General features: G+C 45.0%; 1 protein-coding gene across 2 annotated transcripts in view; it reads left to right on the forward strand.

Moving 5' to 3' along the window:
• AK2 (adenylate kinase 2) overlaps positions 1 to 21,853 on the forward strand; it is a 111,607-nt gene extending 89,754 nt beyond the window's left edge. Inside the window, exons 3-7 of one of the 2 annotated variants that reach the window (XM_085648367.1) lie at positions 5,387 to 5,497; positions 6,369 to 6,463; positions 6,601 to 6,673; positions 19,153 to 19,348; positions 20,988 to 21,853. In XM_085648367.1, coding sequence (XP_085504493.1) covers positions 5,387 to 5,497; positions 6,369 to 6,463; positions 6,601 to 6,673; positions 19,153 to 19,348; positions 20,988 to 20,995 — 483 coding nt within the window. In that variant the 3' untranslated portion in view covers positions 20,996 to 21,853. Of the gene's footprint in view, positions 1 to 5,386; positions 5,498 to 6,368; positions 6,464 to 6,600; positions 6,674 to 19,152; positions 19,491 to 20,987 lie in introns of those variants that run through there. The other variant, XM_085648366.1, reaches the window with a different exon arrangement.
• Positions 21,854 to 24,684: the final 2,831 nt, after the last annotated feature.

The following is a 24,684-nucleotide window of genomic DNA, read 5'->3' on the forward strand; positions in this document are numbered from 1 at the left end:
GGTGCATGTACTTTGAACATTGCTCTTTTTATCTGTACAGGGCTCCAGAGGAAGGAGTTATGCTATTATATTAGCGAGATGGCCATTTAAAATATGAATATTTTTGGGTTTGGCGCCGATTGGGGGGTGTGGAATGGGTGGTATAACGACCAGAGCTGCCGACTTTGGGACTGGGTTTGAGTCTCTGCGTTACATCAACATCCCGTAGTTCTGGGCAAATTACTAAATATCCTGTGTCTAAAAACAAATAAAAAATATGCTCCAATACTTTCGGATCGAGTTTGCGCTATATAAAACTGCAAAAGAAAAAACCAAAAACTGTCAGCCTACATACATTCATCTTTTTGGAGTCTAAAATTATTACTCTAATCATGCTTTCATAAAAATTTTAGTCTGTTGGTTTATATTTACATTCCCTCTGCTCACGAGTTGAATCAAAGGATTTTTTTTGCTTTAGGACATTTAATGGAGTTGTGCACGCAATCTACAATTATCTTAAATAAGTGTCCTTTTTAGGTCTCGCTGAGCCAGCGCATGCGCTGCTCTGCGAGACATTTAGTATCGGGGTTTTCAAAGTGCTGCCACAGGCTTTTGGTGGCCTAGCGCTTGCGTTCACGTGAGCGTGCAGACGCGCACCCGCCATCTGTCTTTGATCACTTTCACGGGCCGGCGCCTTCGATAGGAACAGTCATCTTGAGTGTTGCAGCCAGGAGTCATTCCAGGACAAGAGCTGTAACCTCCGCGCCTCTCTGCCTAGTCCGATTTACAGTGGAGCCGGAACGACATGGGCTAATGAGCGGGGCATTCTGCAAAGTCCGAAAAAGGTATGTGGTAAGAGGGACTGCATGCTTATGCACCGCGCTGCAGGCGCGTTATCTTTGTGTGTTTTTTGGCATACTGCAGTGCTTGGTGCATGCCACCTGCGTGCGTTCGTGCTGTTCCATGCTTCAGTGCCGGCTACAAATTGTGCATGTGTGTGCTGCTCGCCAGAGGCTGGGAGCAGTGCTCATTTGCATGTCACTGTGCACCCGCGCCAGCCGCCTTCATGTCATGTCTGCCTCCGATTTCATAGTACACGCACCACCGGTTTGGGGCGTCACCTGTTGATGTGCACAGCGGCAGCATTTCCTGGGCGTATTTACCATGACAACCTGCCCGGGACCGCCCAACCCCTCAGAAAAAGCATTCATTTTGTGACTTTCTGCGGACAAGGATACACGGCAGCCTATATTCGCAGGTGCAATTCCCAGAAACAGGATCCACGTTTACCAAATATCACACATACCCTCTTGGTCCAGACTAGACCGGCTTAGAATACCAATTAGATTGGTAAAAATACAATCACTGATACTCCCCTTGGAATACTAATTAAGGCACCAATTTCGACAAGCATATTTTACCACATACATGGCGAGCACATCGGATAAGACCTCTGTGCGATCGGCGGGAGACTGTTGGATTATTTTTGACGGGTGACTACCGTGCCAGTCTTCAGATAGGAGCCGTTGCTAGGCCTGCCCAGTGCCCACAAAGTCCATGCGAGCCCCCCGTGCACAACCTGGGCACACATTCACGTACACGAAGGAGTACGCACAGCCACTTGCCAATGACTGAAGACCGCTTAGAGGGAATTAGCTATACAGTTGTTTATTTAACCATTTAAGTGTATACGTAGTGCCTGTAAAGGGGCCGCTGCGTGGGGTAATACCCTTGGTCTTCCTGGCGGCACAAACCCCATTGTCAAAAGAATGCAGTCCTGTGTATGAGATTGGGGAGGGGGCATTTTGAGGTCCTTCAGCTCTAAAAACTCTGGGCCATGAAAAAGTCTCAATGCGCTGAAAGCTAGGCAGCACTCTAGATATCAAACAGCACAGTATCCCTGCTGGCTATTCCGGCATCGAGGGAGGGGACTGTAAATCTATCACACAATTCTTTTGGGGCGTGTGCGAATCTTCCCTCCTCCCTCCCTCCCATCCCCCCCTCCCCCCTCCGTCCCGATCTACATTCATTATCACACCCATCTCAGGCATGTATTTCAGTGCTTGGACAGGTCAGCATGTTGGTTTAATTCGGGTAAAACGACTTGACGTGTCGTAATCAAATTCGCCTTATGAATTTTTCACCTTCTCACTGAAAACAATATAAAACAAAACCGAAACCACCGAACAGAATGTCTTTCCTAGGAAAATAAAAACCTGCATGAGTGCATGGATGGCCTCTGTAAAGCGGAGCAGCCTTTACCATTTTAGTACATTGCCAAAGCCTTTCCCATATTGCTAGAGTTTCGTGAATGGCATACGTTCCTCAGTGAAATACGCTAGTACGTCATCACGGTGCTATTTTCTATTGCATCCTCTTACATAACACGCAAGGCGATGTTTTATTTCCAAAAATATCGACTGGCAACGTATTCTTCCAAATTGGCCAATAGAGTACATCTTAAATAGCATCTCTCTGCACTATCATGTGAGACCCAACATGAATCGTTTTGTACATATATCAATTTGTCTAACGTGTCAAATGTCATTAGACAGCTAGACACATTGGCCTCTTCCAACTTTGCAACGTTGGGCACGGATGGTCTTAAGTGACCTTTACTGATAGGATTCACCTCGGATTGCTCATCTTTATACATTCAGTTTTCGCTTAAAGGTATTTCAGTTTATTTTTTTATTTTAAGAGTAAATAACTGCAAAGCGCCTCCATGGCATGTGGCCTTTTCGACAAGAGCAGCTTTGCAGTAACCCTGGGCGGACATCTACGCTACGCTCGCGAAGTTTGCATAGTTTGTGCTACTTCGCGCTACGCAAATTGCACGTAGCACAGTGCAAAATCGCGTAGTGTAGTTGGCATTTTTTTGCTCGCTCGCGGTCCTCAGCAACAAGTTGGCGACCGCGAGCGAGCAAAATGACATCCCGGCAAGACTTTTTCCTCCTTCGCGATCGCCACCATCAAGTTGCCGATCGCGAGCGTGGAAAATCAACCTCCCGGCGAGATTCTCAACTCGGGTAGGTCAGGTTTCTCATTGCGAGTAGTCGCGTATGCTCGAGTCCGCTCGCGATGAGAGTCCGCGTTGAGAAAGCTGCCGCTCGAGTTAAAATCTACTCGAGCGGCAGAAAACGACAGCTCGCACTGTGCAAGATGCCATTTTCAATGATTGCACACTGCGGACAAGCATCCGGCACTGTGCAATCATCGCGAGCAGCGCACTACGCAGTTCGCCTAGTGCTACGCATATCTCTCGTAGTGCAAAGTGCACTTCGCGTAGCGCTACTACGCGAACTACGCCCAGGGTTACTTTGCTGTGATTTAGCAATGTATATTTCCATTATAAATGCAGGCCTACAACTCCCTGCATGTAAAGTGATAGTCAAAAAGCCAACAAGGGAAGGCGATGTCGCGCATGACCTGGAGCCACTTCCTAGATATGCCTTAAAGTGAAAGTAAGCAGTTTTAATTATAATTAACTGGGGCTGTATTTTTGCTGAAATGTGAATTATTGAATGATGGCTTCAAAAATATGTACTTTAAAATCAATTGAGAAAATGTTAAATAGCTATCGAATGTAAAGCTGTATTCAGTCCGGCATGTTCGGCCCATTAGAAGAGACGCGTGCATCAGCACATTTGCTTCAGAACGTCTCCCGTGGTGAATGCTGAAGCTTATCTACTCGAGTTTTGTTCTGTGCATTCTGGTACATGCAGTCCCGGGTTAATGACCTAAGCAGTGACTACAACCAGGAGGAAAGGAAAAATCCTGGACAGGGGAAGCTTCTTACGATTGCAACCGGCACCGTGAAACCGAACAATTTTTGGTTTTAACTGTAGAAATCAATGAAAAAAATAAACTGAAATCAGCACTCCATTGTATGTCCCTACAAATCACTATGCAGCACGGACCGACGGTGGACGTTTAAAAAAACATCTCGCGCCCCAGGCCGCGCTATGATCTGATATGGAGCGGAGACCAGACTGGGAGAAAGGCGCGTTCCTTAAATTCTGCTTGTCAGCTTCCAACAAAACCCACCCCCAGCAATGGAAACAGCTGAGAGGCAGCGCTTACTCACTCCCTCTGTGTGTGTGAACGCCGATCCTCCTGTCCGTTTCTGACAGATGCCTCGGTCGGCACTAGGGGCAGGGCCAGTGACAAAGCCGGCAGCGTCCACCCGCCGGTGGGCGCTCCTGAGCCACGGCTCTCCAGGGAAGCAAGAACACACTGCCATGGCCTCTCTGGCAGGGGCACGACGGCTCAGCTGCCACCTGTTCAACACAGTGAGGCAAAGGCTTCATTCAGCTTTTTCTCTCAAATAAAAGCAACCAAACACAGTGTGCCTGAGCTTCATGTTTTTTGCATAAACTGTAGTATGCGTAAATCATTGATGCCTTTATACAAAATGCAGAGCCCTTGAGTTACGCAGGTCCCTTATGAGTAACAAGCATTGGCATAGCCAATAGGTCTCGCTTTTGGGACCTTATAAGTATTTAGTTATGCAGCACAATATCCTTTGTGCAACAACATCAACTGTTGCATGGCTAAACACTTATACGGTCCCAAAAGCGAGACCTATTGGCTATGCCAATGCTGGTTATGTTTGATTTTATGGCTCTTGTGAAATTCTAAAATGTTTTTTTTATGTTTTAAGCACTGCACCAAATGCCGCACTATTAATTTGTTATACCCCCTCCCCATCCAGCTATCCTTTCTCATCCACTCCCCCCACCCTGATTGTTCTCCCCCCCCACCCCCACCCATTTATTTCTCCCCTCCCAACTGACAGAAGGGAAAAAAACGCTATTGTAGTGACCATCCCCCATTATTACCCCATTCCCCACCCACCCGATTGCCAAAGCCAATAGCTCAACCATAGGCGAGACTTGTTTGCCTTGCCAATGCTCATTAATCCTAGCAATCTACAGAGGATTATAGGTGACATGCATACTTCCAATCCTATATCACAGATCAGCTGGACTCTACCAGTACAAGGGCAACTGCCAGCTATGAAGCAGTTTAAACTATTAACTCATAAGACGTGGTGCACTGCCTATGAAATACTTGAATTGTGGATGCTTCTTCATGAGCCTATACATATATCACTTTGTGGGCATTTGGGTACAGTTATACTGCAGGTTGTGAATGACTCATCTGTGCCCCTTCATACACGAGACACCCATGAACAGAAGCTTGCTTGTGTAAGTGCTCCTTTTGATGTGCTTCCCTTAAAATGCATCTGCTTGGTGCTGCAGGAAGAGACAATAGTGTAGAGTGTGATTGTCCAGTCGGGGAAGCTAATGACTTGGTGTGCTCACATCTCTGCACCGTCTCAATGAAATGGGAAAGTCTCAATTTGCTTTAAGATTTGTCTCTTATCCTTTTTCTACTCTACCAGGTGAGCGACGAGATGGTGGTGGAGCTTATTGAGAAGAATCTGGAAACACCCCCATGCAGCAAAGGCTTCCTACTGGACGGCTTTCCACGCACAGTCAAGCAGGCTGAAATGGTGAGTGGTCCAATCTGAAATTCTTCTCGAGGCCGTATGAATACCTGCACACAGTTCGGCACAACACGAATCTAGTGTGTTTTCCAAAATTGGGATGTGAGGAGGTTTCTTCTCCAGGATCGTATGGTTGTGTTTTGGTGATGTGATGTACTTGTATTGGGATGTATTCATAATTGCTTAGTTCAGCCTAGTTACATTGCATAATGCTCTTTGAGTACTTACTAGTTTGTGTAGGCATCTATGAGGAGAAGAAACTTTCCCTAGACCAGTTGTAAAGAGACTGGAGTGTTTGATTAAAACTTGGAAGAGACCGAAGGCTGACCATGGGCATGACTGAACTAGCTGGCTTCAAGTTTGCAATACTGGATAAAGAAATTGATGTGTAACCTTGATCACAAGGCTTCCTTGGATGTGAATGTTCTTGTTACTCTTTTGTTTCCTGATGGTGGGTGAGGTGAATCAGTGGCCTAAGCTGCGTCTTGGGCATGTAAGGTCTGTAGGTTTGTGAAAGGTCAGAGATAAGTGGGTTTTGATTCGTAGCTGACCTTGTAGATGTAATAGTGGCCTCTAGTTGTTTGGCTGTAATCAAAGCAACTTGAACCAAAGTACCGTCAAGCAGTAAAGCTTATCTGTTGTACCCTGTTTGTTGCAGATTCCAAGGCGGGAAATTGCCCTGCTCCACAGATGTTTTACAAAGCCAACCCATTCTATGGTTTAAGGGAGAAGGTCCTCTTACTGAGGCCGTGTCCTGAAATTTTAGACAAGAGTGTAGGGATTCAGGAATTACTGTTTTCCAGATGCTTTTGAGGTAGTGGTTAATTTGACCTATGAACGTCCTCCCTTGTTCTCATGTGCATTGTCTTCTCTGCAGCTAGATGAGCTTCTGGAAAAGCGGAAGGAGAAGCTAGATTCTGTAGTCGAATTCAAGCTGGACGATTCCCTGCTTGTCCGCAGGATCTGTGGCCGGTAAGGGTGTACTTTTGTGGTTCGCCTCTTTGGTCATACTCTATATGGGACCCACGTTTCTTTTCACTTCTGTGAATTTTCTCTCCTCTTTCCTTTTTGTTTTCTTATTGTGTGATTATTTATTTTATTTTTTTTAGATTATTTCACATTGCAAGTGGCCGTTCCTACCATGAAGAGTTCAACCCTCCGCGGGAACCCATGAAAGATGATGTACGTCTGTTAGCCATTGAGTATATTGTTAAGGTGGTTGTGTCTGCTTTTCCTGCCATATAGCAATGAGGTGGGATTAGCCTCAGAATTTTTATCTTAGAGGCGGATGCACCAATCTACCTATTCCACCACACAAAGACCTGGCCTTTCATTCCTTCAGGGCATATATGGTATTATGCCCTCCCTTCACACAACCCATAGATGCATATAGGGATGGGTGAACAACTGCTACCATCACAGACGCCAACTTTTCCCTTAAGAGTTTCACTTAAATCTCAACAATATAAACATCGTTTTTTCTAAAGTACTTTGTTTATCAGACATTCTCACTGTAGGGACTTGGACTCCTCTCTAGAAACTAAGACTGTTTGAGACTTTCATACAGTAACCAGGACGCTGATGATGCTTGTAAGTGTTTAGTCTGCTCTTTACCTAGGATGTCCTTGGCAGTATCCTTTTCAATGCTGGCAGCTACATGATATGCTGGCTCATCTAACGGTAGCATACGAAAGTAGAAAAGGAATCTGCTCGCAGATGTCAGCCAGCGAAAGGACCTCCCAGATAAGCTTGTCATATAAAACCCTTGCAGACTTCCTTGCCCCGTCTCTACATAGTGTTCCTTTTGAGCTATTTGGCCCCTGAAGGGTGACCGAAGGATAGGGGGTTTCAGATCACCTTCTCGTTTTGGAAGATAACATTAGATGAATTGGTGTTCAGTGATGAGACGATGCACCATAGGTGTTGAATAGATTTGGATGGGCTTTTCTATTTACTCGCTGGCCTATGCTTGTAATACTTCTTATCTCACTTTTTCACTTGAAGAACACCGAGATGTATTCCTATGGGGAGCTATAAAATAGACTTGCTTCCAGTGTTAGAAGGGGTGTTTCGGCCAAATGTTTTAGTTCTGAACAAGAGAAAAGGTTTAAAGTGTATTTTGAATCTATAGAAGTGAGTTGGAAAAAAAAAAAGAATCCGCATTAGAAATAGTTTTTTGTTCCACAAAGCTGAGATGCTTATTCCCCCGTGCTAGTGTAAATGCGTCTTTTTTTGGATTGTGGAAAAATGTAATTAATGGATCATGGTCTTGAAGTAATCGATAATGGTCTTGAAGTTTGGCCCTGTATCAGTCATAAGGCTCTTTACTGCTTGCTTAGCAGAAGAGCTCGCAGCTAAGGGCAACAGAAAAAGGCTCTTGCCTATATGGAAAGTGGCAATCTGATTATCCCTGTTGCAGACAGTGCAAACCTTGATGTGGTACGATCATGCTACACAATTGAGGTTTTTCATTGCAGAAGGAAATGTCTTCTGTGCAAAAAGTCTGGTTAGTTTCTTGATGCATTTTTCAGTGCACTGGAAAGTAGACATGTTCTAACTGCAGACGTTATAGGATATTAAACGGGATTGCCTGCTGTATTAATAAAGTCGATTTCATTATTTAGGGCCGTTGCCAATGCATATTTGTGACCTAATGGGAGAATTTAGTATTCTAGGAATATTTCGGAGATCCAAGCTTGGACAAACTATCAGTGGAAGGAGCCTAGTTTAGGTCTAAGTAAATGTTAGTTTAGTTGTATACATCTGCAATAATTAGGTCTCCCTTTAGTCAGCTTTTAAATGTCTGTGGTTGTAAAACTTCTTGTGGACCGCACCAAAAACGTACAATAGGGTCATGCCAGCCTACTGCTTCTCAGTGGTTGGCTTCCTTGTACTCTCAATTCATGTTTTTTTTTTCAATGGCTTTCCTTCTAAGTGTTTGTTTCTCCACTGAAGCATAGCTTCTCTACCATTATTTTGATTGGATGATGTGTATATTTCCAGTGCACACATTAAGAGAACTACATTTTTCTTTTTCATTCAGCACTCCATGAGAGCTCATATGTGTTCCTGCTCTCTCCCTCGTGTGATGCTTCCTGTTTCAGATCACTGCACCCTGCTCCTAGTGTTGCTCTCAACTCTTCTGACCCTGTTCGGGGATGACCTTGAGACAAGCAGGGGCTACTGGACCACAGCTGTGAGGGCTCAGAATATTTGCCTCTGAAGTTCCAGAGGCCCTTCCTACTCTGGCTCTGCAAACTGGGCCAAGCACAACCCTTGACTTTCTGATGGATGCTTTTAACTGCAGATTCCTCACTTTGTGAATTCGCTATGGCTCCAGACTGGAACTGGAAGATTCAGAAGCTGTGCTCTTGGACGCCGGTAGGTGATCCAGTGCAACTCTGTTTAGATGCTGTTCCGAACTGGATGTGACAAACTGAGTGGCACCTTCCGGCGCAGATCCATAGCTATGCTCCTTCCTTCCTTCTTTCTTTGTGAAGAGATTTCCTTCCAAATTTTCCAGTGTGCAAGAGACTGACATGTCTCCCCCTAAAAAAAACGGGGTTTAAACCTTGTAGGCACTGTTCAAAGCAGATGTCCGAAAGACCCCCATGAAGTGTGCCTCTGGTGCTGGATTTTGATGCATGATTCAAAGGTCAAAGTCATTCCACAGATCCGCCATCTTGGGCAATATTGCGGTAGTAGCTATTGACATGGTGCTAAATCTGCAGTTACAAGTATCCATCGGAAAAACAAGTTTACATTACTCTATCTAACCGCAGGATCCATACCACCCACCTGCCTCCCCATTCTGTGGTGTGGTGTCTTCCATCTAAAAAAATCCCAATTTGGTTCATTCAGTTTGCTATTGGGCTCCGGGTCTGATTGTGCAAACGAGTTGATGAAAGAAAATGATGTGGACTTGCATAGGTGGCGCTTTTATGCAGCTCCATTTGTCACTTGCAGAGTGTAATAAGATGGGCGCAAAGCTGCACTGTGTCACCTACCGGCCCACAGGAGAACTGCTTTTGAATTTTCCTGATCCAAGCTGGTGCCTGGGCAAATTCATCTGCCTAGAGGGTATCCACTAGACGTTACCGAAGGTAATTTGTTCTTCAGTGGTAGCAATGCAAGCAGTTACAGACCTTTCAGGGAGGTTTGTTTGTACAAAAGACTCCATACTCTGGATACCCAACTAGACAATAATGTAATTGTGTGGTCCAGTAGTTATCGTAATAAACAGAAGTGCTTTATCGCACTATAAAACTCAGTACTAAACACTAACCAAAGTATCTGATACCCATGTTACGGACATGGTGCTAATACTACAGAGAAAGCTGCCTCCTCCCCTCTGCACTCTTCCACCCTTCCCTTTTTAGGTCTCGGCTAGCGTGGCTGCGCATATGCGTAGCTCGCTCGGCGAGATTTAATGATTCTGAGGGAATTCTGTAAAGGGCTTCAAGCCCCGCCCCTCTTTCCCATTGGCTGGCGTCACCGTTTATACTAAACTGTGACCAGCCATTGGGAAAGAGCACTTTGTGACGTAGACTTTTCCCTTTTTCAGACGGCCCACTTGGACGGGCTCGTCTGACTTCCTCCCATCGCAAAAGCTTTCTTATCTTTATGGGGCCATGTGTTTAAAACACATGGCCCCATAAAGACAAGCTCCGGTGCGATCTCTCCCTCCCCTTCTTTGCCTCTTCCTTTTGCTCTCTCCCGCCTCTGCCAGTCCCCTGAGCATTGGTATCATATTGCACAGCGTCTCTCGTTCTTCCAACCATAGAGTTGTTCGTTTTGTGGGAGCCATTCAAAAGGATACAGCAAAGAGGCCACAAAATGAATGTTCTTTCACTGTATTTCTTAGGCTACTGATGTATTAAAGGGGTATTATTTGTTGTTTACCAGCCACACAGTATTGTGTTGAACCACATTCACAGAGAACCATTGTTGCAGAAAGACGTGTGGCGCTTACTATGAGAGCAAGGACAGCGGTTATGAGCAAGGTAAATTTGATAATTGTGGAGTGACCGGGATAGGCCGATAATAAACTAATCACGCAGTTAAGGTTACGGCGTGAGGTTGAGATCACATACCAGAGAAAGAACCGGGCACTTGTCGCAAAGAGACAGTTGGTACACTTATCACAGATAAAACAAACAAGCATTGACAAAGCCAAAAGGCATTCATGCTTGTGTTGTAATTTTTTCTGTAAAACTTTATTGATGGCGCTGCTTCCAAGCCCTCACCAAAATAAAAACAAATTGGCTAAAAGGAAAAACATTTTTGGACTCAAAAAGCTCAGAGTCCCTGGCACTGAAGGGAAATTCTTAGTGTTCAGATGTGCTGCTTACGAAAGGATAGAATGCAGTCACTCACAATGACGTCAGCCAATGGGTGAAGTGGGCTGACCCAGTGTCTATGGTGTATGCTTGCACAGCGTCTTTGGTTACGGCCCGTCAGCTGTTCCCTTCCCCTGTTTTTACTAAGGTAAGAACACAATACTGGCTGTTGGCGCTCACTGATGCTACGTTCGCGAGGGGTGGAGGTAGAGGGGGTGGAATACTATCGTGCAGGGTACCAATAGCACTGTTTTGGGAACAGACAGAGGGGGATTTCTCCCATGGAGGGCGTGGAAGCTGCATTTCTAAATAGAAACCGACTGCTTGCTTACTCGCTTCGTTTTTGATATTATAAAAGAGGCGGGGCTTGGGAATTGAGTAAGAATTGGTGCACGTTTTTTTCAGTCCATGTTGTGCACACACCTTCCACCTCTCTTATTGCTGTAGTAGATTAAAGTCAGTTGTTTTCACAGCTCGAAATTACTCTTGTGGTGTTCCTCTTCTCTGTACTGAAGAATGTTGTTTCTTATTGAGCAAAACATTGGCCTGTTTTTACCAAAAAATAAGTTTTTGTCAGCAAATTATCATCCAGGCAGCAACAATGTGGGACTGGTTCTCCCAACCATCGAGTTGTTCGTTCTGTGGGAGCCATTCAAAAGGATACAGCCAAGATGCCACAAAATGAATGTTCTTTCACTGTATTTCTTAGGCTACTGATTTCTGGATTTAGCAGATGTCTTAAAGGGGTATTATTTGTTGTTTACCAGCCACGCAGTTGAACCACATTCACAGAGAAAATATTTACCAATATTGCAGAAAGTCTCTGTTCGTTGTCAAGTGACACTTGGGCAGATGTATGTGTGTCTGCGCTTTGTTGAAAGGACGCCTGGCCCTCGTTCATTCATGCCTACAGACTGCGCCGAATTACTTACAAATGTTTCGTTCTGACTTTGAATTTTCACTTATTTCAGTAGATTGTCCCTCCGCACCCTCAGAGTGTATCAAAATCGCAGGCGGGTGCACAGAACAATCTCAGTGCAGAGTGAATTCACTCCTCTCGGAGCTCGTAACTTCCAAACGTACTAAATACGAGGCGCGTGCACGTCAGCTTCACCTCCTGGCGTGTTTATTGTGAATTAGCGTGTACCGTACGCGCACACACAAAACACGTGGCTTCAGAGGGATATCTGCAGCAAGACTCTCTACTACTCTACTACTCTCTCTACTCACTCTCCTACTCTCTACTACTCTCTCTCTACTACTCTACTACTCTCTACTACACTCTTTACTACTCTCGCTCTACTACTCGCTCTCTCCTACTCTCTACTATAATAATAATAATACACATTTGTAAAGCACGAACAATCACCCGTAAGGGTCTCTAGGCGCTGGGGGCCGTCGGGAAGATTAAGCAAGCTATTGCCTAGAGTCACATGGTGCTGGGCTAATCTGGCGCCGGGGATCAAACCGTGATCCCCAGATACCGGAGTCAGCCACCCTGGCCATGGCGCCACCCCTCTCCCCTCTTTCTCTCTACTCACTCTACTACTCACTCTACTACTCACTCTACTACTCACTCTACTACTCGCTCTACTACTCGCTCTACTACTCGCTCTACTACTCTCTACTACTTTCTACTACTCTATACTACTCTCTACTCTACTACTCACTCTCTACTACTTTCTACTACTCTATACTCACTCTTCTACTCATACTCACTCTTCTACTCACTCTTCTACTCACTCTTCTACTCACTCTTCTACTCACTCTTCTACTCACTCTACTACTCACTCTACTACTCACTCTACTACTCACTCTACTACTCACTCTACTACTCACTCTACTACTCACTCTACTACTCACTCTACTACTCACTCTACTACTCACTCTACTACTCACTCTACTACTCACTCTCTACACCTCTACCTCTACCCCCTACCTCTCTACCCGCACACATATGCACATATATATGTATATATATGCATATGTGTATGTATATATATTCATATATATATTCATACATCTGCATATCTATAAATACAAATATAAATGCATGCATACATATATGCATACGTGTGCATGTTATGTACATGAAAGTTTGAAAAACACTAATAAAACCAAAGCTAAAATGACACCTAATTACAAACAGAATTGCTTTAACTTTTATAAAGCCGAGACCTGTTGCATTTTTAATGCTTGTTATTCTGAGGTTGCGTTAGCATGGATAGTAGTGCAGGTACCATGCTTTCCGTGCCCCCCCCCCCTCCCCCCCCCCAAGTTACCAGTATTTGGCAGTAATGGCACTAAGTCTTTCACCCTTGTTCCTCCCTAGCTGGGGAGGTGTGCTGGTCACAGTCATGCTAGGCAACTTTTCGCTTTCAGCACAGTATCCTGGAGACATCTGCAGTGTGCAGTCGTCTTCATAAGGGGAACCCCCTCTGGGCAGATCGTGTCAGTCACTGTCAAGTCTACTCCTTTCTGATAGCTGAGTCTTGGCATCAGTCGCTTTTGCCTCCCTGGAATGAAGCATTGATGCAGTCCTTTCTGGCATAGTCCAGATGGCTCACAAATGAAAAGTGCTGGGGGCAAACCACCATCCTAATCAATTCATTAAACCTGAGCGAGTACCATTCTATACAGGCTTATTTTTAGCCAGGGGCTGCTGCTCTGGCACAAGTGGGCAAGTGCCACAGTTCCATTGGTGAGTAAATGTAGGCACTTGAGAAAGTTCTACTAGTTGGGGTTGGTCCCTTCTTCAGTAGCTCAGACTGCTCGGGCAAACATACGTAAGTGCCACGGCTGCAGCAGTGTTAGCTTTTCCAGCTGTATTTCGAAATGTTTTTTTTTCTCTTGTGCTTTGCAAACTAGCATTGGTATCTTCTGGCACGGACATTTTAAGGAGACCTGTTAGTTGTGGCATTGATTGCTTTTTTTCTTAGTACTGATCACTTATTAGTAAGAGATATTTTGCTGCAAGGATACTGGGACCATCTGTGGTTTCTAAATGCCGATCAGCTATGTTCTGTAGGAAAGAATATCTCCACCCCCCTCTGTTTTTTTAAACTTATGACCGTGTTGAGAGAGTGATCCAAGTGACACCATCTTGCCTATTATAATCTTCAAGAACAGAGTACAGTTCACCGTGGCGCCTTGTACTTCGGTATCAGAACAGGAGCCTAGATTTTGTGAAAAAGCAACATTGAAGTTAAGGAGTAGAAATTGGAAATTAAATCTAAAAAATGACCCATTTTACCTTTTCAAGATGGATATCCCTCGTGCTGACCTGTTGGCACTCAGCGGTCATTTAAGTGTCAGAATTTAGAAACCAGTCTCCAAATAGAGCCAATGCATCGTTATGATTGTAACTGCCTCATCATAATGCAGCAGCACCTCAAAGTATAACTTTTATACACTGTTACATTTCGCTAGAAAGGGCACGGATACTCTGGCTCTGTTGGCAGGTCAACAGTTATTTGTGATTTGTGGGGGTCATTTTTTCCCGCAACTTGTTCTAGATGTCTCTCTAATGTAATGCCCTATTTAGGCCGAATTGTATACTTTGTTCAATATTTTGTTTCCAGTTTCCTTTCAAGACTTGTGGCTCAGATGCTAAGAAAGGTACAACATGATTTGTTGACAGGGTGGAAAGGTTCAGAAATTTGAATCAGTTTGTTAGTTTTGGTCTGCCCCAACTGCAGAGCCATCTCCAAACCAGGCACTGCCTAGGACATTGTTCTAGCATTATGATTAGGACCGTAAGATCAACCGGGGTTTGTCTAGAATGGTTACCAACCTTTTATTTTTGTTGGATTGTTTGCTATGGTATCTGTCTTGAGACTTGTACCTCTAGCAGAAATTGCGGGCATGCTACTATAAGATCATAAAGTGTTCCGGAAGTGTAATCACTTTCAAGCGAGTGCCAAATATGAAACTTAACTGAATTTAAGGTTCCTGATTCTTACTAATTTTGCTTTTTTTTCTGTACTGAGAGTTGTTTCACTATATATAGTAACCACTAAAAGATTATCTGCTACAGAAAGAAAACAACTTATCTGTTGCAGTGTTTTACCGGTACTGACATCTTTTGGTAGTTTCAATATGTGAGCTTCTCAACAAAGCTAGTCTTATCGCCACAGAAATCCTTCACACAGGAATCTGGGAATGGAGGTCAAAGAGGTGATCATCTTGTGTGTCCTGCTCCTCATTACTTGATGGGGCGGCACAAATCTTTCGAGGTATTTAGACAGTCCTGAAGTCCTCCAGATGCTGGAATATAAAGTTCAAGGCAAACTAAATCTGCAGATAATATTCATTCTGCAGAAACAGTGTTACTGGCAAGTTACTTTTCATATCTCCTTCTGAAGGATGCCAGAGCCAGTTCATGTAGTGTTGTAGAACTGTAAATCCACATTAAATATTGGACGAGCTGTTCTTTTACTTGGCAGGTAGCATCTTAGGCGTTCTCTCTTCTTCACACCACACCTCGCTGTGTTGCAGAAACCTTGTAGGCCTATGCACTATTGTAGGAACCAGTCCTTCCTCAGTTTATGGATGTATGCGGTGTGAGGAAAATCTTTGTAGCATGTGTTGCTGGAGATACATGTGCTCTGGATAATCCTGCCATATAGTATTGGTTTGTGGACATCACTAGTTCTTATTGTTCAAATAAGTCTTCTGTTTGTCTTGTGTCTCCTTCCTCAGCGCACAATGCATCTGGACAAAGACTTCCCCCTCAAATTATTTTTTCCCACTATTGTGTTCAGATGTTCAGCTCAAACACAACAGTTGGCAAATTTTCGGTTCCCTTTGGCTCCAGGTTTCTGGTAATCGTCTGAACAATCTTCACAGTCCACACCGGTGACCACTCTTTGGATTCCAAAATACTCCGGTGTGGTTCCCTTCCTGAACACAAATCATTTTACGAGGCCCTGTTTGGGGGGGCGAGGGTGACTGGAGAAAATGCCCTCCCAGTTTTGCCCAATGTATAATACCATGTACATGTGGTCCAATCAACACTGGTTATGCGACCTCTGCCTATCTCTAGTGCATGAGCCCTGCACCACCTGCCAGGCTTAAAGAAAATAAGATCCTTTGCTACTGACAAGTTTGCTGCTGGGCTCACCATAGCATGCAGCATCTGGATCCGACTTGTATATCGGCCATCTTCAAGGACATCGGTGATGCAGAATAAGAAGGCAGGGACATATTAGGCCCAAGGTCAAGCCAAAGAAAAGTCTTTAAGAATGGTCAGCCGCGAAACACGACACGTGAATGCAAGGTGCAAACCTTAGCCTTGACATAATTTGAAGGTATCCAGTAGGATATGTTGGTTTTAAAACCGAAGGAATAAGGTTGTCCTTATATTTTACGAGATCATTCCATTTAGAAGGAGCTAGAATAACAGCACATCAAGGACTTGTGACATTGTATCTTGTCATTGTTGAATACGAGTATTTTTGTGACTCCGAAGCCAGGTTTCTTCTTTTTTCCCTTTTCATCGAAGCCCTGAAGAAGGGGTTGTTGTGCCCTGAAACAAGTGTTGGCTGTATCTGTGTATCGAGCATTAACTCGTGGCTGTATCTGTCTATGAAGAATGAACTCACAAGACTTTAATTTCTCTTCTCAAGAAAAATATGTTGCCTTTTGTATAGATGTTAATGTGAAGTATTTCTGTGAATGAAATTAGTTGGTTCCAAGAATATACAGGAGTCTCTTGTAGGAAGATTATATTTGGAAGAACCTTTCATAATAAAGTAAATTTGTATAACTAGCAACGTTTTATGAATTAATATGTAATATAAGCAGACTATGGCTCCCCACTAACTTGTGTCTTCGATTTATGTAACTTATCTGCCTGGTGGGTTACTGACACAGTGATTAGTAGTAGAGTACAAAGCCGTATACATCTGCAACCCATAAGATCAGACCGGCCACAGAAATATACAAGGTTTTTAGCTTGGAGGGTTCTGACTTCAAGGAAGAGACAATGTTTCCCCAACCAATCCAAGGACCCAGGATAAAGACTACCCCTAGTCATCGAATGCCCCACACCCAATCCGAGGACTGAACGTCTGGTGGTTGGCCGCGGAACAGGTCTCACCAGGAGGCAGAGCACCAATCCTGAAAGGTTCTGCATCTAATGCAGAGATTAGTCAACAAAAGCTTCAACCTTTGGGTGCGGCTTCTGCCTCCCAGACCTTAAATCCAAGAGACCCTCCTCTGCTTCAGGAAATATTTCTGTGAAGGGCATCAAGCCTCTGCACCAGCTGATACCTGCTTGTGCCACAGTCTGATCAAATCACTCCAAGTCTGCTCCGAAAAACCTCTACACTGAACTCTGAGAAGAGTGAACCCTCTGATACATAGAGCTCCTAGTGGTGGTGTCTGATATCAAGCAGCAAAAGATCTATATGCAAGCCGCCATAGGGAAGATTCTTGGGGGTCCACCTTCTCTGATTGACTCACACATACTAAATCTAGAGCTAGGTAGGAAGATGAAGCTCACTTTTGAGGAGCATATATCAGAAATACTCCAGTTCTATCCATTCCCCTGAAAGAGTAGGGACAAGCCAACTAGCCCTCCACCAGCCACTCACTTTTACCTCATTCAGAGACCCTGTGAAGACCCAAGAAGTCAAACCTGGGGGGTGTGGTGTGGTGTGGGGGGACGGGGGGGAACAACCTTAATTATAAGTCACTCCAAGTAGAATTGCCGGGACGAACCCATGAAGCCTGCTGAATTTCAGCAGTGTTGCAGCAGGGATGTTATGCAGTGGCTTGAGAGTGGTCGTTTTCTGTCTTCTAATAGAAAGACGGTGGACCCAGAATACATACAGGCCATCATCGTCCCTACAGGATAATCTTTGTGGCCAGTATACATTTATATATCATTTTTGTGCGATAATACCTCCACAGTGACTTATAATTAAGATCCTGATGAATGCGCCTGAACCCCTTTCGGGGTCAATTATGGACAGAAACATGCTGACAATTTACAGGGGTATGTATATTTGTTTGAAATCCCCTCTGTCCTCGCTTTTTAATTCTATCCTAGAGGACAACTGAATAAAGTAGAGTTGGCCCTCTGGATTTAGTTTTAATCATGTTGGTTGCATACATTTTTGCACTCTGCCCCTCACCCTATTAAAATGGCTCATCTCTAAAAACACCTCAGATCCTCCCTTCGGGGAGTTGTAGCCACCACCTGGTACCTTGCTGTCGGAGTGTGAGGAGGAAACCCAATGATGACGCATGTCCTCTTCGGGTGAGTGAGCGTTTTCATCCTAAAAAGCTCTCTTCAGATACCACACCATTCATACACATTTATACACACAATATGTGTGTTAATTCATAGTGAACTTGTTTTATTCTTCGTATTTAACCAGGCATACTTTTTGTGAATTTGATTGTGTTGGGTACATACACAGATGTTATGGTAGAGCAAGGTATACATTGGGCACATTGTACACCTAAAAGTGGCTTCCATGATATTCTTGGGAAATACTTCAGTAGGAAACGCGTGCAAATCTACATTGTCAACACCACACATGTATACCAAGAGGCTTAGGTCTTTAAACAAAATAGTTTCAAACATCCTCATCATCAAGTCACTGGCAATTGCTTTGAGGCACTGCTGTATATTCTATGCAGAGCACGTGCAGCAGCACATGCTACAAATAGAAAGTTACTTACCCTGTGACCATCTGTATGTGTCACAACCTCCTCCTAAACAAGCAATGAATCTGATTGTTGTTGCCACTTAACGTTACTACTTGCAATGCACATTAGACTTTTTCTGCCTGTTTCACTATGCTCCACTAAAACTGCTCACACATTGGAGAAAAACAGTCTGAGATGGAGAAGTTGACCTTGTGCCTTGTGACCTGGGCGGGGTGGTGGTGATCACAAGTTGTCTAAACTGTGAACTTCAAACAAAAATAGTTTGTCATGTCTGCAATTAAACGCTGGATGGCAGGAGTATGCAATGCATGTGAATACCCAGTACTGCAAGCACCAGACAAAGGACTACATGAGACATGTTTTCTGTTCTTTAACTGTACTATGTAGTTGTAGTGGTGGACAGTCCCTCTGTAGGCTTGAGCAGTGTTGTAGAGGTGGGTCCTTCTTTAGACTGCTTCATAGTTGGAGGGATTGAACTTCATCACTGTTGTGCAGCGTTGTGGTGACAGAACTCACCTTGACATGTTGTACCAGCAGTTCCTGTTTAAAATGGTACATTTGCCAAATGCCTTAGGAGTGGATTCTTTTTCTGTTTGTGTAGAACACGTGCTGATACTAAATCTTACCTTTTTCTCTTCACAGGTTACTGGGGAGCCATTAATTCGCCGCTCAGATGATAATGAGACGACTCTTAAGTCTCGCCTCATTGCCTACCATACGATGACAACTCCTTTGGTGGAATACTACAGCAAACGGGGAATCCACACAGCTGTGGAAGCCTCCCAGACCCCGGATGTAGTTTTTGCCAGCATCCTTGCTGCATTCTCCAAAGCAAAATGTAAAGACCTGGTCATCTTTATTTAATAAGCATACTCCTCTTGGGGGTATGACTCGGAGGGGAAAGGGAGAAAATCCTGGTGCAAGCCTGGGGTGACAGCTCTGTGCTCTATAAGGAATATATTAAAATCCTGTTGACGGAACCCACTGTAATGGATGTGTATGGATTTGTGAGAGTTTTCATAGCATGTGTATTGACTGTGGCATAGCTGCATAGAGTTTTACAGTGTTTAAGGGAGAGCTGATGTGTGAAACGTGACCAGAAATTTAGTGTTTCAAGGAGAACTAAAAAAAATTGTCTTCTGTAAGTAATTAATATGCAGACACTGCCTGCTCTGCACAGAGCGGAGGGGATGGATCTGATCTGCGAGTACTTGGGCTGCAGTTACCATGTAGCACTTAAGCTGCTCTCTCCTTGTTTCTCTTCACCCCAGCCAGCGATTTAATTGTCACTGAAGCACCACAGTCTCTTAGGGGTTGTGAAAGGCTTGAGACTTGTCTCATTTTGTGGGCCCTTTTGGGTTTTTTCAGTTTTTTCTCTCTGAGCAGTGACCACATTCTGGAAACCTGGCTATACAGACATAGCAATAATGCTCCATATTTGACTGCTCACTCTTATTGGGCTCGAGCAGACAGCATACTTCTGCAGCTCTGAAAGTCAGACCACTCAGGAACTGGCCACTTGGTACCCATTCCACCTTCTTTTCAGCTAGTATCTAATCCTTGCCCCCTCCATTCCCCCCAGTAATGCAAGCCTGTTAAAGGCTTTCTTGGAACCATGGCCAATGGGGGATAACATGGCTTTCAGTGGTGTAACTCTCATTTTCGCTATTCAGTTTGCCTTGGATATTTTTCTTGCACTGCATGGAATTTGGTGCTGTCATCTCACTGTCTTGAACTGTTGGTTCTGTCTCTTTTCCAGCCTTCGCTTGATTGTGCTTTCTGTTACAAGTCTCAGCTTGGAGTCTCTGATCCTCTGCATTGTTAAATGCTTGGTTATGCATTGCCGTCCTTTTCTTGTAAGCGTCACTATCCCTTGTATGTTCTCTCGATGGTGTGTGATAGCTTGCTCAGGCATTGCTTAGCTTTTCTGGCATGTACAGTCTTGTATGCTGCACAATTGCTCACTCTACCTGTATCTAGTAATCATCAGCATTTGCTCTTACTCCATTCTCTTCGTCATTGCTTGCTATCACAAAACACAAAGTGCCCTTCATCTATGCTTGGTCTCAACTTGAAATTCATAGCTCTTTTCTGCATATTTTTCTATACTGCCAGAGTTAACTGATAGGTGTCATCTGTGCTTATTCTAGGACAGTCTTTTATTAGTTCTTGTCCTTGGTCATTTGATTTATCAGCACTGTCCTTCCCTTGCCTGATTGCTTGCTCTGTCACAGTTCATTGCTAGGTATAACCGTCACTTGTACTTGTCACTGTGGCTTGCTGTTGGTCTCTCCTAGCAATTATTAGCACTTCTGATTCCATCCACTGTGGGTTTACTTGCTCTGTCATTGGCCACCATTATGATTCACTGCTACTTTTTGCTCTGATGTCTGCATGATTGCCCGCTTTGCCATGAATTGCATTCATATAGAAAGTCATGTCTATGTTTTTTTTATTTCATTTTATTTTAATTTCAGCTAACTGAACATTACAACCATCCAAGACGTTTGTGTTCCCTGCAGGCTCAAAGATCTGAGCCCCCTCTGAATCCTGGTGGAGAGCTTCTGTAGGGGTGACCGGCCAGTTTTTTTCTTTTGTTCAATCAATTAGGTGCTGACAGAAGTGCATTTGAACATCCATGACCTGGTGACCTGTAAGCCGCTATTTTTTCTGAAACTCCCTCATCGCAATGTGATTTGCCTCTGAAGCTTCCATTACCTTTCCCTTTTTGAAATCATTGGACTTTTGGGATGAGAGCAATTAATTATAGATACCTGTTCTTCCGTTTTCATGATGTCTTAACATTGAGTGTGATTGGGACCATTTACTGAGTAGACCTGTACAGATGCATGGTCTCTCATGCTCTCAGCTCTGCATGGACCTTAGAAGTGCAACCAAGCAAAATATGATCACAGAGACCTTGGTGCCTGCAAATACCAAAGGCTTGAAAGATGGACTCCGGTGGCTCTTCCTTTCTGAGGATATTGGCTATGTGCTTATGGCTTCAGAATCCTACCGCTGGAAATAATATGCAAATATTTAAACTGTGCAGTTGCGGACTGTATCAATTCAAAAATGAATCCAATCGAACTGCTCCTGAAGTTGATTTTTATACTCCTTGAATGTACCTGCTTTGAAAAAAAATGTGGGGTTCGGTGTCTCTTGGGTAAACTTGGCACTCTTCTTTCAGCCTGCTCAGAAGTTGAGTTCTGGATCAAGCACTCTGAAGTTTACATGATATTGAGTTGACACTTGAACATATTTCATTCTTAACAGTTGCCTTCTATTGCGTTCACCAAAGTGCCTTGTGTGGTCTGGAGCAATAAATGTCGTGCAGGTTTTCCATCTTCACAATTGTCATGTTTTTGGGGAAGTGGAGCAATTTCCTTGTCACTTATGGATTAGCCTCCTGCTAGTAGACTTTGGCCCGATAGGTGACCAAGTTGGGTGCAACGCACAACCAATTCTTATTTTTTTGTAGTAGAGATGTAACCTACCTAGAAAAAATTTAAATCCGGGGCTATCCTTGCTGCATAATTTGTAGCTTGCTCACATTCGCCCACAAGGAAAAAACTCCACATTATTGTAAAATTACCCTTTTTTGTGCTGGACACTTGTTGGCCTGCACCTGAATTAGCAGGTATTTATTGGTTTAATAATGTACTTAAAAACTCCCAATTCCAATGTGGACTGCCATTCTCCAGTGTCTCCAAGAGGAGCTCAGTGCCCTTCAAAGAAGAAGCTAACATTCTAGAAGGAGCCTGCATGAGAGCCCACAACACCACCAAGGTTACCAAGCACCAGGACAGGGATAATAGTCCTCTACCACCTTATCCCCGCTCTCCACAACCTCATCCTGGTCATCCTCCTCCTCCTCTAGTCGGGGAGGAGGTTGGGGGGGCACCCAATGGACGACTAGGAAGTCGACCCTTAGGGTATACAACTCAGACCTCTACTCGGCCAAACCATCCTCTCCTTACGATACCACCTCTTACACCAAGGTCATTGACAGGGCGATCACTTTACACAAGGTAGAAGTGCACCAGGTCCAGGAAGATAAGTACTTCCTTGTCAAAACGCTGTCCCCCACTCCGGGTTTGGGTCAATTCCACGCCATGCTGAAAGACCTACTTGAAACCGCACCTGAGACTTTCAAAGCGGCTATGTAAGGCTAGGGTTGTAAACCCGAAGAAGAGAAGGGGGGGTGGTGTTTGTGTGTCCAACTGTACAAAGAGCGTCATAGCCAAGTTGCAAGGTTCCCAAATGCTTTGTTCAGCAAATAACAGTGGCAGCATGCATCTTTTTAATTCCTTTCCTGATGCATTTTAGCTCATCTGCGAGTCTTGTTCACAGGTGTAAGCAGGTTGCCAAAATGAAATGACCACCAATTTAATGCAGGTTTTATATCGCGCTCAGTAGTCCTTTGAAAAATATATCCCCCAGCATTCACCATAAATGAAATATTCAATCTTCCACACAACTTGCAGTGTCATAAGTGTCCAGGTAAAGTACCATCCAAAAACTGTATTTGCAATGTAAAAAGGTGCAGGAATGCTGGCACTTTTAATTGACTCCATGCATTTTAAAATGTCAATTTCGTTTTTATGCGCACTTAGATGCCACTTAAAATATAAAATATTGGGGGGGCGTGGCTGGCAGCCAACAAAGATGGCCGCTGCCTAGAAGAGCTCCGGACCTCCGGAGGCCCAAACTCAAATCAGTCTATATTATCCGCACTCTTAACACAGCAACAACCACCAGCGGGAACGTCGGAGCCCCTCCCGCACCTATCCGGCTGACCGCCGCGTTCACAGCTGCTGATCCGGCAAGATTCTGCCGTGGTGTGCGAGACGTGGCCTTGAGCTATGCCGCGACCGTGGTGTACAGTGGGTGCTTTGCCCGTCAAATGCCCGGCATCCAGGGCTCGGTGGCGCCGAGTGGCAGTGTGTGCCCGAGCTGTTCTCCCGACATAGTGGCCCTCCATCTGGGGCACCAGAGTTTCTGCATGCACCTCCGGCTGTGTGGCGAGACCCACGAGGAGTTGGACGCAGGGGTCACGTCGGCCGCATACACCAACAGCCCGTGAAACGAGCCCACATCAGCTCCCACACTGGGAGTAGGTGCGCATGCTCAGACAGCGGTGTACTAGCGGAGCGGCTTCCTGCAGCACCGGGAGCAACGGATGCCTCGGCGCACCTGTGGTCTGAACAGATCAACCCACGAGGGCCGCCCTGCACGCAGTAGAGACCGGCGGCAAGATTAGCCACTGCGCGGCAGCTGCCCCCAGAGCGCCAGAATCCAACAGGAGACCACCTTGTAACAGGTAGTAGTGGGGGCACACAACACAACCGGCCCACTAAACAGGAACGCAAGCAGACACTGGAGCCACGCGTCTGCGGGGGCCCGTGCACCCATTCACTTTGAGGCTGGGGCGGCCTCATCCTCTCCTCTTATGGCCTATGGACCGACCTGCTTTGGGGCTCCCGTATGCAAGGACTGCAGTTCACACAAGGGGGTGCAACTCTACAAACTGTGGTTAGACCAGTAAACAGCCCACGTTGTTGCCGCATAGCAGAAACGCGGCGACATCTGGTGGTTGGTAGGGAACCAGACAGGCCGCGTGCGCCGCGAGGCAGCACAGGCAGGCGGCGGTGAGTACTACCACCAGGTGGCCGGCGACCACTGGTTGTGGCTGCAGAGTTGGACGCGATAGTTGGCCGAGGCCAGCGAGTGACCCAACAAAATAAACTTGCGAAATATGCTTTCTCCAAAGCGGACAAAGATCCACATGACCGTGCCGAGGCTGACTCGGCAGCAACTAAAGAGCCCGTAACAGGGAAAGATCACGCTACAGGACATTATGACCACCCTCAATAATGTACACACTTCTCTGGAGTCCTGCATAGATACTGTGACCACTGAACTCTCACTTATCCGTGCTGACTTCAGAAACCTCAGCTCCCGGGTGACGGAGGTGGAAACGACAACAACCACCTTGAGAACAGACACAGCCACCCTAAAGAAACAAGTGAAACAACTAGAAATAGACAACAGACCCATGGCAGCGAAGCTCGATGATTATGAAGTTGCTCCCAACGCAATAATGTTCGCATCGTGGGAACGGGGGAGGGCCTGCACTGGACCTCTTTGTGGAGTACCTGATCAAGAACCACC

This window comes from Triturus cristatus, chromosome 3_2 (assembly GCF_964204655.1).
Source record: "Triturus cristatus chromosome 3_2, aTriCri1.1, whole genome shotgun sequence".
NCBI lineage: Eukaryota > Metazoa > Chordata > Amphibia > Caudata > Salamandridae > Triturus > Triturus cristatus.